This window comes from Peromyscus eremicus, chromosome 11 (assembly GCF_949786415.1).
Source record: "Peromyscus eremicus chromosome 11, PerEre_H2_v1, whole genome shotgun sequence".
NCBI lineage: Eukaryota > Metazoa > Chordata > Mammalia > Rodentia > Cricetidae > Peromyscus > Peromyscus eremicus.
Window position 1 is genome coordinate 32,005,955 of NC_081427.1, and position 14,590 is coordinate 32,020,544.

At 40.5% G+C, this 14,590-nt stretch overlaps 1 protein-coding gene across 1 annotated transcript in view; it reads right to left on the reverse strand.

Moving 5' to 3' along the window:
* Positions 1-14,590, reverse strand: part of Mroh2b (maestro heat like repeat family member 2B) — a 55,439-nt gene that overhangs the window by 12,381 nt on the left and 28,468 nt on the right. Inside the window, exons 22-30 of the mRNA XM_059276136.1 lie at positions 12,171-12,197; positions 11,340-11,459; positions 11,100-11,179; positions 7,352-7,487; positions 7,168-7,263; positions 6,809-6,898; positions 6,366-6,486; positions 2,392-2,489; positions 556-708 (exon numbers count right to left, since the gene is read on the reverse strand). Coding sequence (XP_059132119.1) covers positions 556-708; positions 2,392-2,489; positions 6,366-6,486; positions 6,809-6,898; positions 7,168-7,263; positions 7,352-7,487; positions 11,100-11,179; positions 11,340-11,459; positions 12,171-12,197 — 921 coding nt within the window. The remainder of the gene's footprint in view (positions 1-555; positions 709-2,391; positions 2,490-6,365; positions 6,487-6,808; positions 6,899-7,167; positions 7,264-7,351; positions 7,488-11,099; positions 11,180-11,339; positions 11,460-12,170; positions 12,198-14,590) is intronic.

Below are 14,590 nucleotides of genomic sequence, written 5' to 3' on the forward strand. Positions count from 1 at the left end.
AGCAATAACAATAACACCCACCTACGCATTTTCCTGCCTTATAAATCTATCAACCCAATTTCAAGAGACCAGAGCTGTTTCCCTTGGCCAGACAGAGTGGGAACCATTTTGAGCTGTGTGTGTGTGTGTGTGTGTGTGTGTGTGTGTGTGTGTGTGTGTATGACAAAGTCTCATGTATCCTGGGCTGGCTTTGAAGTTCATATATAGCTAATGATGGCCTTGAACTCCTGAATCTCCTGTCTCCATCCTCCAAGAGCTAGGACTGCAGACATGTGCCACTTTGCCATGTTTATGCCATGCTGGGGATTGAACATAGGGTTTTGTGCATGCTAGGCCGGTACTCTATTGTGTTTTGAAAGTTGTTATAATAATTGAAGATTTAGCTAGGCCACCCAATCTTGTTAACATATAGGTTGGGACTCTGCTGAGGACCCAAAACTCTTGCCTGCTTCCCACTAGACTCCAATGATTAGAGGAAGAACAGAATGGGAATTTGACTTGGTACTCCAGAGCTGCTAGAATCTTGCTCTGTTACATGATTGGTTGTCAGTTCACCTGATCTTCCAGCACAGCCCCATGCTCCTTTAGGGCAGCGATCATCCATATACCACAGGCCTTGGTGCACATGGGATTGAGAGTTTCCAGACCATCCAGTGTTTCCTCCAAGAATGCCTGAATTTCTTCGTTGGGAATGAATTTGCAGATTATCTGAGGATATAGCCACAAATGCATTATCACACACATCACTTTAGATCCAGACACCTAAGCCTTCTACTATGGTATGTTTTAGGATAACAGAAACTATTGTGCTTTCCAAATGGTTAGCATATGACCCAAACCACAGAGACCAGAGAAAATAGGACTTATTCTGACTTTTTTTCTCTAAGCATACTCTACCTGGGGTGGACTCTTCTATCATTTTATATTTATTGAATCTCAAGCCTGCTGTGGCGATTTCTTCTCTAAATCCAAAGTTATAGCATATTGCAGAAGGGAAAACAGTGGAGAATATATAGATATATATGAAAGTACCTTCACACACATTTTATGTATTATAGAAATATGTTTCAAGTTTTGGAGAATTTGTCACATATACTGAGAATCATAATGAATAATCAAGTGGCTGGCAGTATTCATTCTTCACTATTAAGAGCAGTCAATAAGTCAAGGAAATAAAAACTGCAATTTTGATCTCTAGGTATAGGGAGTCCAGAGTGTTTGATTGATAGCAGTGTGTGGATGTGAGTGTCTATGTCTGAATATGATGCTGATGACTGAGGGTGGGCAGCCAGGTGGACGTTGGCAGACTGAAAGAGTTCCCTGGGGCATCATCTTGGCCTTTGACTATCTTGAGTTGGCTGAAGTTTATTGACAGGAGAACAATGACTATGCAGAACTGCCTCCCCCGCCCCCCAGTGTTAAATGGTCTGATGATGTTTTGTTGAGAAAATAATGAACTGTTTTCCACTCTTTTCATGCAAGCCAGTTTGTGAGTTTTTAATGAATCCAAGAAAAATGATCAGGCTCCTACAATATGCTGTGAGCTAACATCTCTTCCTCATTCGTATCTAATTTTGACCATCTCTGCTGTTGCCACCTTGATTCCAGCTATCTCACTTAACAACTGGATTCCTGTCATTTCCCCCAAACTGACTTCATTAATTTTGCTCTTATTCCCTCCACGTTATGACCTTCAAGATCTTTTAGACCCATCGAGACAATACACACTGTCAGGATACCTCTACTCTGTTAACATGATGCCATACTCTACTGACTTCACTGGACACATTTTTTTTTCCCTTTAGAGGGTCATCTTTAACCTATTCCTTATTCCCTTACTCGATTTTCTTTTGTTCAGTTATTTATTACTTGATGTTCTATTCAACTAGGATGCAATATAGCTTTGGGTTTCTTTTCCTAGAGCCTAGAGTTGGTCTTGACGCATACTGTATAGTCAGTATATGAGAATGATTGAATAAATGATCAAATAAATGACAGAATTGATTGGCCAATCTTCACAATAACTAAGAAATAAGCTGTAATCTTTTGTCTGAAGAAGGAGAAAGTACTTCCTGCAGTGTACAGAGGGTGCATTTTATTGACTGGAAAACACTTTCTCTGTCCATTCTACTCCAGGGCCACCCCTTTCAGAGTCACATGGTTCAGAATGTTTTCCATATGGCCTAGTTAATCACAGCTGAGGACTTGGAACATGTACTCAAAGTTAGTATACTTAGGAACTGACAGAACAAAAGGTCTCTCTGAAAGGTCAGTTTGAACATCTAAATCACTGCCTTCCTGCCTTCATAACGGGGAGGACCACAGCTCACTCATTTGGAAATTATACCAGAAATAGCTTTGTTTGTGAGGCCAGGCTTTCCCATCCATTACCTTAGCTATTTTGGAGGCTATCTTGATCTGGACCTGCTCATCGTTAGATTTCAGCCCTTCCTGCAAGTCTTGCAGTCTGTCCACCTCCAGGCAAATGCCTACAGTCAGCAAAGGGAGAAAGAGGCTTTCAAAACCCAAACAGAGTTGAAAAGTCTTGCTGTGTTTTGATGTGACAGTAAGTCAGCTGTTAAATGCTTTTTTACTAAACATGCAAAAGGTCACCTGATGAGGGGGTGATCATAAAAGCCGTTTCTACAGGTAGCTCTGGGCTAAACACTCTGCACACAATGATCTCCTTTTCTTTCTTTCTTTCTTTCTTTCTTTCTTTCTTTCTTTCTTTCTTTCTTTCTTTCTTTCTTTTTTTTCCCTTGGTTTTTCGAGACAGGGTTTGTTTCTCTGTGTAGCTTTGCGCCTTTCCTGGGACTCACTTGGTAGTCCAGGCTGGCCTCGAACTCACAGAGATCTGCCTGCCTCTGCCTCCCGAGTGCTGGGATTAAAGGCGTGCGCCACCGCCGCCTGGCAACGATCTCATTTTCTATTCATAGAAGTCATCTGAGGTATGTATGTTCTCTGCTCCTGTTTCTATTTTTGCAGGTGAAGAAGCTGTGGCAGAGTGGGGTGAAGCCATTTGCCTGAGGTCACACAGATAGGGCTGTCTGAATTTGAACCTGCGTCTGTCTGACACAAATATCAGAGCCTTAGTAACTGCCATTACTACTCTTTTTCTTGAAGTTTCATTCTGTGGTGAGTTACCTTGAGGAAAATTAAAAAGGACCAATATTGATAGAAAAATTTATCAGCAACTGCATAATTCATTAATGGTAACAGTGTATAAAAAGATCTAAATATTAATGTGTTGTGGAATATTAGTTAAAGATGTATTATATTTGTTTATGCTGTGAAACATTTGTTTCATCATGCAAAGATGTGTTGCATTCTCTTATGTTGCATTTAACTCTGTGAAGCTGTGTTACTTTGCTAGTCTAAAACACCTGATTGGTCTAACAAAGAGCTGAATGGCCAACAGCTAGGCTGGGGAAAAGATAGGCAGGCCTGGCAGGTGGAGAGAATAAATAGGAGGAGAAATGTGGGAAGTAAGATTAAGGAGCAAAAGAAGGAGAAGGAGAGGAGGATGTCAGGGACCAGCCACCCAGCTACACAGCAAGCCATAGAGGAAGAAGTAAAGAAAGGTATATAGAATAGAGAAAGATAAAAGCCCAGAGGAAAAAGATAGACAGGATAATTTAAGTTAAGAAAAGCTGGCCAGAAACAAGCCAAGCTAAGGCCAGTCATTTATAAGTAATAATAAGCCTCTGTGTGGTTATTTGGGAGCTAGTGGTGGGCCTCCCGAAGAGTAAATAGAAAACAAAAAAACAAAAAACAACAAAAAAAAAACAACTACAGTAATGATTTCTTGCATGTCATGGGAATGTATATTAATGCACTTTGGGCCATTCTGTAGGAGGCAGCCCAGCCAAATGCAACAGACATGGGACTTAGATTCAGATGTAGCACAGCCATGATGTCACACACCTTTAATCCCAGCACCCCAGGCAGAGGTACATGGAAGGCTTTGAGTTTGAGGCCACAGTGTGAGTTAGTTCTAAGCCAGACAAGGCTATGCTGTGAGACCCCACTCATCCTTCCTTCTTCCTTCCTTCTTTTTCTTTTAAAAGCAAAGAATCAGATATAACTAACAGAAAACCCCTACTTTATTACTTTTAGTGGTCTAAGTACTGATGTATTTTCCAATTTCTAATTTTCCATCTTAAGACATATTGGCTATTCATGGGCACTTAATTTAGTATCATACTAGTTACTTATACCAAGTTGATGTTTAATAGTACACATGCTTCCCTACCCCCCCCCCCATGTTGATTATTTGATCAACAAAAGAAAAACAGAAATGTTAATTAAGAAAGCATGACTTTCTTTCTTTCCTTCTTTGTGTGTGTGTATGTATGTATGCGTATGCCACAATGCCAAGTGTTCTTACACTCTTTGCTTTATACCTCTCATTGAACCTAGAGCTGAACATGGTGACCTACAAGCTCCAGAGACCCTCTCGTCACTTCCTAATGAACTGCTGGGTTACAGGCAAATGTGTCTTGCTCAGCTTTTTATGTGGTCATTGGGAACTTGAACTCAGGCTGTCACACTTGTGCAGCAAGTGTTCTTAACCCATGAGCCATCCCCTATGCCCTAAATATATAGGCCAATCTGGCCCTGAATTCATGATTCTCTTGCCTCTCGTCTCTTCAGCATATCTTTCTGGTAGGTGACCCCACAATGGGCAGAATTTCTTGCAAATCAAGTGTTTGAGGATCTGTGTTCTGTATGTGTTAGGAAATCAAAGTAGCCTGCAGGAAAAATAGCTATAAAATAACAATTCTGATTCTTTGTTCATCAGAGCTCCCCTTTTCTCTAAACAGATGGTTACTAGATAGTATTGAACTTATATGCAGTGTCTGAGGTGACATTTGACCTCTGTGGAGCTATGTTCCTGTAATGCCAAGTTGCCATTGCTGACACATTTGCTGATTTAACCTCAAAATTGAGAATGAAAATTTAAAACACTTTAAAAAATATTTCATATATATTTGGGTGTTGTACTGGCTGGTTTTGTGTGTCAACTTGACACAAGCTAGAGTTATCAGAGAGGAAGGAGCCTCAGTTGTGGAGATGCCTCCATGAGATCCAGCTGCAAGGCATTTTCTCAATTATTGATCAATGGGGGAGGGTCCAGCCACTCATGGGTGGTGCCAGCCCTGGGTTGGTGGCCCTGGGTTCTATAAGAAAGCAGGATGAGCAAGCCAGGGGAAGCAAAGCAGCACCCCTCTGTAGCTTCTGCCCTGCTTAAGTTCCTGTCCTGAATTCCTTCAAGGATGGACAGTGATGTGGAAGTGTAAGCCGGATAAACCCTTGATCACGGTGTTTCATTGCAGCACTAGAAGCCCTGACTAAAACAGGTGCTTTTCCTGCATGTCTGTCCAAGCACTTCATGTGTGCCCTGGCTCCCCAGACACCAGAACAGATCACTGGACCCCGTGGAACCAGAGTTACTGGTGGTTGTGAGCCACCATGTGGGTGCTGGGACTTGAACTCAAGTCTTCTTGAACTTCTGAACTGCAGAGCCCCACATTCTCTTTTTAAAAGTACAGACAGTTGTTCACACGTAACTGGAAAACTGAGGGTGGGAAGTCTTTGTCTCAAAACATCCACAAAATGCTCTCTTAGGAAACTCTGGAAATTACATAGCACCATAATAATTGTGTAATTTTCTCCTGGAGAAAAGTGTGTGATATAAAGACACTGCTAATATGTTCAATTTCCCAGTCATTTAAACCAGAGGTTTCAAAACATTTTTACCTACTTTAAGAAATCATTGTAATGCTTTTGTGTTAGTTTCTTTTTAAATCTAGGTGTGGTGGTACACATCTTTAATTCCAGCACTGTTGAGGTGGAGGCAGTTAGAGTTCTGTGAGTTCCACATCAGGTTGGTTTAGTGAGTTCCAGGCCAGCCAGGGTAGCATAGTGGGACTTAATCAAATTAAAACAAGACAGAAACAGATATAGAAACAAAAATAAACCAACAAACAAAAAAGGAAAACTAAGCTGGTGGTACACACTGTTAGTCCCAGCATCTGGAAGGCAGACTTACACTTGTGAGTTCAAGTCTAGCCTAGTCTAAATAGTGAGTTCCAGAGCATCCAGAGCTACATAGTGAGACCCTGACTCAAAAAGACCAAAAAAAAAAAAAAAAAAAAAAAAAAAAAGAGGGATTCACTGAGGTGACGACATGTTGCAAGCCCAAAAGACAGTGAATTCTGTGATCTAATTAAGGTATGAGAACTGAGAGCCGGAGAGGTAGGAGGTGGTTGTTGAAATGAAGATTCGTGGAAAGAGAAGGCAGGAGTTGGAAGTTATGAAAACGTCTCCTGTTTATACTCGACCATCCCCCGCCTCGCCCTCACCTTTTACACAGAACAGACCAATAGTGGAGCTCGTAGCAGCCTGGCGGATGCTGGGCAGGGTGTCACACAAGTGAGGAGCCAGGAGCCCAAGCAGTGACCCAATTCTGAAGTTCTGTGGTGCCTGCAGGATAAAGGAGGCGCCCATGTGATGGGGTGACTTGACGGTATATGAGGGTTAAGTCCACTGTTTTCCCTGCGCAGGTCCTTTAGAAGGCTGTTAAATCCTGAACACCTAGAAGGTACCTGATTCCTTATGGGCGGTGGAAGACTCCAGCGAGCGAGCATGCAAAGTCACCACAGTGCTTGCTCAGCTCTGGAGCTGGGAGATAACACCCACAGCTTTGCTGAACCCCTCCATCTGCGACCTGAGACCCATCATGCGAGAGTCTCAAGAGTCCCCATTGTTGACTAGCAATGCAATCCCTGCTTAAGGGAGTACTTGCCTCAATGTCATTTGTTAGGATTTTCGAGATGATTTCGAATGCTCTTTCTCTCTCCCACTCTTTCTGGGAAACAAGCCACATCCGGAGAAGCTGTTGGGCAAAGAAGGAAGGTCTTTGCTTAGTACTCTTCATTTGCATTTGATTTTCTTCCCTTCTCCCTCTCTCTCCCCCTTTCTCTGCTTCTTCCATAACTGGGTGTCCACCTGCCTGTAAATTAAAAAGAAAGAAAGACTGGCCCTACGTGGGAGGGTAATGCTGGATGTCTTCCTGTGGAGAGGATGGGAGGGGCTGGTTATCGGAGCACTCTAGCAGACACGTTGGGGAGTTGGGCAACCAGTGTGAATGGTGGCCCTACTCACGTTAAACATTTCTTCACAGTTCTGGGCATCCGTGTCATCCCATATCATGGACCTCAGAAGTTTCCCCAGGGCATCCATAGATCGTTCATAGAGAAACTGAAATCAAGGGTGACTATTGGTCTCAGGCTGCAAGGAAAGCAGCCCCAGGGGAACTTTTCTCTCTTCTCGGGCCCCCATCACATACGTTAATGCGTTCCTTGTCCTTGTCTGTTTCACCGGCACTTTTGAGTTTTTCCAGAGGTGGAAGGGGCATCAGCCTCCGAATATTCTCTTCAAGAATATTCAGGTGGTCATTTAGTGAGAGCAGAGGCTTCAGTTTGCTGAAATGAGAACCATGTGGAGGAAAGGATATAATTACAAACGAATTTGCCAGGACAATGAGGAAGATCTGTCTATAAAAATCTGAGTAGGTGACAGATATGTCACACTCTCTGAAATATTTTTGAGATGCTGAGAGAAGTCGTGATAATACAGGTAAAGGAGACACGTTGCTCCCTGGGATAGTGGGAAGATGTCAAGCACTGTTAATCTCCGTTAGAGTCGCTATTGGTGTTAATGATAAATTCTTATTGTGAGCATTTCTGGTAAAAAAGCAAAGACGGCTAAGGATGGGGCAATTTGGCTCTCTCGCTTCCTCCCTCCTTTCCATCCAAACATTTACTATATAGTTATCACAAAAATACTTTACTTGGGAAAGTGCAAATGTCAGTTCAGTATGAAAAGGCCCTTCATTAAAATTTGTGACAATGGAAATCAAGACAATAAGGTACACTTCAGAGCTTCTGTATTAGGGAAAAAAAAAAAAACTAAGAGTGTGAAAAGGTACTCAGAGAGGAGTGTAAACCAGTGCCCAGCTGGGAAGATCATTTCCCATCTTCTCATTGCCATCGTTCGATTATTTTCTTAAAATTGGTGTACTGCTATAAAACTGATGTACAATACACTGCATCTATTCAAGTCTACACTTTAATGCACTCTGACAAGCACACGGAAGTGAGAACGACAACATGATCGACACATGACCTTTCTAGCATCCCCTGATTTTCTTCCTGCCAATTTGTGGGTTGCCTTGCCCTCCACTTTGGCCCCATACAATCAACACTTTTGTGTGTGTGTGATTAGAGACTAGTCCAGTTCTATACAAACTGAGTGTAGCCAGTAGGCACACATGGCCATTGAAGTTGATAATATGAATTAAGATGTCATGTGTGATGCATACTCAACTTTGAGAATTTTGAATAAAAGATAATGTAGTTTAAAAAATACTGAACAAATGATGAAATGATCATTTACTGGGTATATTGGGTGAAATTAAACAAAACATGCACTAAGAATTAATTTAATCTTCTTTTTAGTGCTGGGGAAGGCTTTGTGCATGCTCAGCAAGTACTCTATCAGTGTACTACATTGTACCCAGCTCTTAACTGATTTTAAAAGCGTGTTACAATGTCACAGTAATTAAAAGAGTGCAGTGTAAATATATAGGTAGATTCATGGACCCATGGAATAGAACAGAGAACACAGAAATAAACCTTCAAATAATATAATGACTGATATTTGATTTGGATGCTAAGGTAGTTCAGTGTGGGGAAAGAAGAGTATTCTGCTGTGGGATGGTCTGTATGTCAAATGTGTTGCTGATTGGTCAATAAATAAATCACTGATTGGCCAGTGGCTAGGCAGGAAGTATAGGCAGGACAAGGAGGAGAATAAAGCTGGGAAGTGGAAGGCTGAGTCAGAGAGACACTGCCAGCTGCCACCATGACAAGCCACATGTGAAGATCCCAGTAAGCCACGAGCCATGTGGCAAGGTATAGACTTATGGAAATGGATTAATTTAAGCTGTAAGAACAGTTAGCAAGAAGCCTGCCACAGCCGTACAGTTTGTAACCAATATAAGTCTCTGTTACTTGGTTGGGTCTGAGCGGCTGTGGGACTGGCGGGTGACAGAGATTTGTCCTGACTGTGGACAAGGCAGGAAAACTCTAGCTACAGTATTCTTTTAATTTCTTCGGACACACTTACTGTGTACATTTTAGAAGTCTTAAACATGGTTTTGCTATATATGTATGTATACAACTACTATAGGAAAACAAGTGAACTCATGTAATAGGTCATAAAACCTCCCCACACTGTAGCAACATCAGCTATAATTTATTCATGGAGTTGAAATCTTGAATTAGCATGCCATTTGGAAGCACAGCTGTTAATGGGACACATTATCTTCAGACTTATTCATTTACAAAATGTTACTCTGTATTCTTTGATGGATATTGTTTTATTCCCCTTGGCCTTGACTTTAGTAGCCATTGTTTTATTATCTATTTTTCTTTAGTACTTGACTTTTTTCTTTAGATTTGCCATGTAAGAGAGATGCAATGGTACTTTTTCTTTCTATGTCTGGTTTATTTTATTTGGCACAATGTCCTCTAGATAAACCTAGGTTATGACAAAGGACAAGATATTCTAATTTCTAAGGCTGGATAATATTCTATTATGCATATGTTCCCCACAGTCCTTTATACACTTGTCTATTGATGAATACTTAGGTTGCTCTCTTACCATGGTTTTTATGGAAGACCCTGCGATGAACACTGGAGTTATTTTACAAGGTGGTGATCTCACTTTCCTTGGGTATCTACCCTCAAGAGGCACTGAAGGGTCATGTGAAAATTCTGTCGAAACTTCCATACTGTTTACCACAATGCACCAACATCCATGCCCAAAACCACAGTATAGGATTCTCTTTTCTCCCACCCCCACCAACACTTATTTCTTTTTAGGTAACAGCAATCCTAATGGGTGCAAAGTGGTATCTCATAGTGTTTTTGATATTTACTTCCTTGATGATTAGTGGTCTTGAGTATTTTATATATAATCATTACACAGAAACAAATACAAATAAAGAAAAATGTAATTTGTGAAGAATCGATGATACTGTGGGAATTTGTAAGACGAAGTGAGAAAAATTAGGGTGAGAGGTCTTATGCAAACAGGATCTCAGGTCTATGAAGAAAGTGAGGACACAAAATATGTCAAAAATGTCAACAGGAGCATCGTGGGTGAGTTTTGTTATTTTAACTTTACTTTTCAAATTTTAACAGTAAACAGTATGATTCTAAATTGCTGTGAGGAATATGATTCTACAAATGTGCACAAAATTATTTTCTTTGTCAGGTTTGTCATGGCTAGCTCCCTAAAGCTAGAGTGTGATTAGATATTTCCTAAGATTTTAGTTTGAAGATGAAAATTTACCTGTAGGCTAAGATCTTGGATGAGAAATTTCCCTTTGTGTAGAAATGTAAGTCTCTCATCTATGAAGAAACCTGACTCCTCTGAATAGCTCTTTGACCCTGTCAGTTATTCAATGATCAATATCTTAGCCAGTTTGGTAACTCTTCAGAAGGAGAGAAAGCTGTCATTTTGTGAGTCCCACTGAAGAAACGTGGTTGTTTGGGGGAGGATGTACTGGAGCCTGCACTGACGGATTAGTCAGTTGATAGTCAGGAGGAGGCGGAAAGGGAGAAAATAAGAATAAGAAAGATTTGTGGTGGAGTGGGTGAGTCACAAGCATGAGGTCCTGAGTTTGCATCCCTAGAACCCAAAGGATGGACTCTGAGAACCTGCATACAAAAGCTGCCGTGGTGTTGTGTACCTGTAACCCCAGTGCTGAGGTGAGCAGAGAGACAGATTAGTGTTCAGGTGGGTAGAGAAAGGGGGTCCCACTGGCCAGCCAGTCTAGCAGAAACTGTGAACTCTCGGTTCTAGGGATTCTGTCTAAAAATGGGGTGGAGAGCAATTGAAGAGGACACTCTATGTCCACCTCTGGCACATGCACACCAGGTACACACACACATAGGCATGTGTGTACACACACACACAGACACACATGAAACACATAATGCACTAAGAATAACAAAGATTTCTCCTACCTTAGGTATCTGAGGGCGATTAAGACTTTCCACCTAACAGGACTGGCCAAGGAATTCAGGGGTTCATCCTTTATCAAGTCCTGGAACACAAGAGAGGAGGCAAAACATTTCAGAAAGACTTGGGTCTTTGGGTGCCTTGGGTCAGAAGGATTCAAGAGATGTGTTTCATGGTGTTGCTGAATGTCACCCACTTTTACATGGAATACTCAGGACCCCCTTTCTTCCTTCTTGTGTACACACCAGCATAAAACCGACCAGCACCTCCTTGTAGGTAAATTGGAACTTGTGGTCCTCAGCGTCTTGGATGGCGATGCCAATCTCAGTGATGCTTCTTGTGAAACTCATTTGCAGATCCATGTCCTGAAGCAAAGTGAGCCCCAGTAAAAGCCTAGGTCTTAGACACCAGGCCTGGGTCTACAAATATGACTAAAGGTGACACATTGGCTTCTTTTGTCATCTCTACCCCCCTCTTAGGGTTTGAGTGCCAGGAAAGTTAGGACACGAAGGTCAATTTCTTCCCACACACATTGGAGTTTTTCTAGAATGGTGCTTTTCAAACTTTTTCTAACCATGAACCACAGAAGGAAATAAAACAATTAAGACTTACTTGCACAAACAAAATCTAAGACATAATTGAAATAAAAATTAATAATAATCTTGTTATGTGCACTGTATTGTTTAATTTTTCACTTTTACTTTGTTTTATTTAACATTTTGCTGCTTGTGACTTATTAACTTGATATTATGGTCCCCCTTGGGGGAGTTCACAATCTGCAATTTGAAATACACTGCAATGGTTTATATTTCTAAACCACCTAGAACCTTAATATATCTCTTTGTTCTTACATTAGGCTTATGGGGCATGGCTTCAATTGGGTCAATTTTGCATGTTGAGATCCTTTTCAATAGAATCAGATCAAGAGGTCATCTGTACTTGTCATACTTCCCAGGGGGAAGTATGTTCAATGTATGCATGTATTTCCTTTTTTATCCACCCACCCACCCATATCTATCTGTCTGTCTGTCTATCTATCTATCTATCTATCTATCTATCTATCTATCATCTCCTACCTTATTTATCACAGACATGCCCAGAACCTGAAAAAATCAAAGACAAAAGTAGATACAGAATGAGCAACAATCAAAGACACTTCCAACCCTCAAATACACACCCCTTACGCAGAAACACAGCCACAAGAGGCATCTCGTCTCACTGGCAGGTCCATTAAGGACAGCAACAGCAAGAAGGGGAAAGACAATGTTTTCAGGCTAAAACCTCTCTAGCCAGTTTTGGCAGGGAGAAAGGGAAAAGGCTTTCTGGAGTAAGTCATGGCAAAGCTATAAAATGGAGGGCCACAGGGTCACTGACGGTAGAGCTGAAAGAACAGTCAGGGCTGCAGTCAAACTTGTGCTGGGAATTTGAGTCTGTTCTGGTGGGATTGAAGCATTAGGGATATTTTTAGCATGTGGCAATTTTCTGTTCCCTTATTTGCAGCTCTATGTGGGAGAGGAAAGGTATCCAGTTGACCTGAGCCCTATCAGAATGTGTAGCGTGCAAGCATGCACACAGCTCCCAGCAAGTTCGTTTACAGTGTGCTGTGAGCCACTCTGTTGAAATCATGTGCTACAGCTGTCCACTGGACTCTACACAACTCTGCCTCCCCCACCTCCACCGCTTTATAACTAGCATATACTACTGAATTCAGGTGTTTCAAGGTAAAAGGCAATCTGTATGCTCTAATTTTAATTAACTAATTGTATTCTGTGTTTTAAGTTGTATTATTTATTTACTTGAGATAGGGTCATGTTATGTAGCCCAGGCTGATCCCAATTTCTCCTTTCTTCTGTTTTTTTTTTTTTTTTTGGCTCCCACACAAAGAAATGGATTTGTGATGTTTTCATATATGTAAATAATTACATTTTCTTTTAATTTCTTCCTCCACTACCTCCTCCATCCCTATTCCTTGCCTCTAACTGGTTCTCTCTTCTGCTTTCATGATGCATACATTCCATCACTTGCTATTGAGTCCTCTTCCCCCTCCCTTTAAACATCGCAATTACCTTCTACTTTTATGACTGTATGTATATAAATAAATTCAAGCACATATATGTATATATTATACATACGACAGAAAATGCAATATTTGTCCTGACCTATTTTGCTTAACAATAATTTTTAGTCTTATCTCTATTTCCTAAAAATAATTTCATTCTTTGTTTTGGTTGAACAAAATTCTATCGCATGCATATATCACATTTTGCTTTAATCTGTTGATGGATATGCATGCTAGTTCCACATTTTGGCTGTTATTACTGGTGTTTCAATAAACATGGGTGCACAGTTATCTCTGTGCTATGCTTAAAGTTCTTTTATACCCAGGGATGCTAGAGCTGGGTCATATAATAGCTCCAATTTTAGTTTTGCAAGGAACCTCTGTATTATTTTCCAGAGTATCTACACCAGTGTACATGCCCACCTAAGTTTTTCTCTTTCTCCACATCCTCACCATCATTTGCTGGTATTTGTTTTCTTGTCAAGAGCCATTTCTCTTGTGGTGAGATAGAATCTTAAAGCAGTTTTAACTTGTATTTTGCCCTATGACTAAGACGCTGTAAAGTACTGGCTATTTCTATTTCTTCCTTTGAGAACTGCATATTCAATTCATTAGTCAACTTATTGACTGGGTGACTTGTGACATTAGTATCTGACTTTTGAATGCTCTGTTGAACCATCCTCACTTCTCTGGAATGAAATGAACTTGGTCATGGTATGTGATTTTTTTTTAAATGTAGTCTTGAATTCTATTTGCTAGTATTTTACTGATTTTTTTATATGTTCGAACTCTCAACTTCATCCCATCATCCTTCAAGAACTATGGTTACAGGCACATAGTAACACACAAGACTTTATTTTTACTTAAAAGACTAGGTTTAGTGTAGTAAAAATGAAAGACTAGATCTCTAGCATTGGTTTTAAGTGTGTGTGTGTGTGTGTGTGTGTGTGTGTGTGTGTGTGTGTGTATCTATAGTAATTATTTTCAGTATAATGCCCTAGCCACATTTACCCACAAGTCTTATTATTTTTTTTACTTCACTTTCACATATAATAGCAGAATTTCTTACTCTGAAACACTCATATTAATTTAAATTATCTTTATCTCCCATTTTCTTTTATTTTTTTTACTGTTTCCTCAGTGGATGACTAAAAATTAATGTATCACAAAACATTTTTATCATGTTTTAAAAAATCCCTCATTGTTGCTAATTAGATTTGAGGGCAAGAGAATCATCTCCTGTTGAAATGAGAGCCCTGGTCCTTTGCAAAACTGATTCTATGTTGTCTGTTGTCCCTCTCTGGCTCTATTTTAGGTCTTTTTTCCATTCCTGATTCATTCTCTTCTGCAGTTACACTGGATATTAGAAATGACATGACTGATTGGTCAACATTTTTATAACAAGAGACTGAAGTCATCCTTAAGTTACAGTGAGCC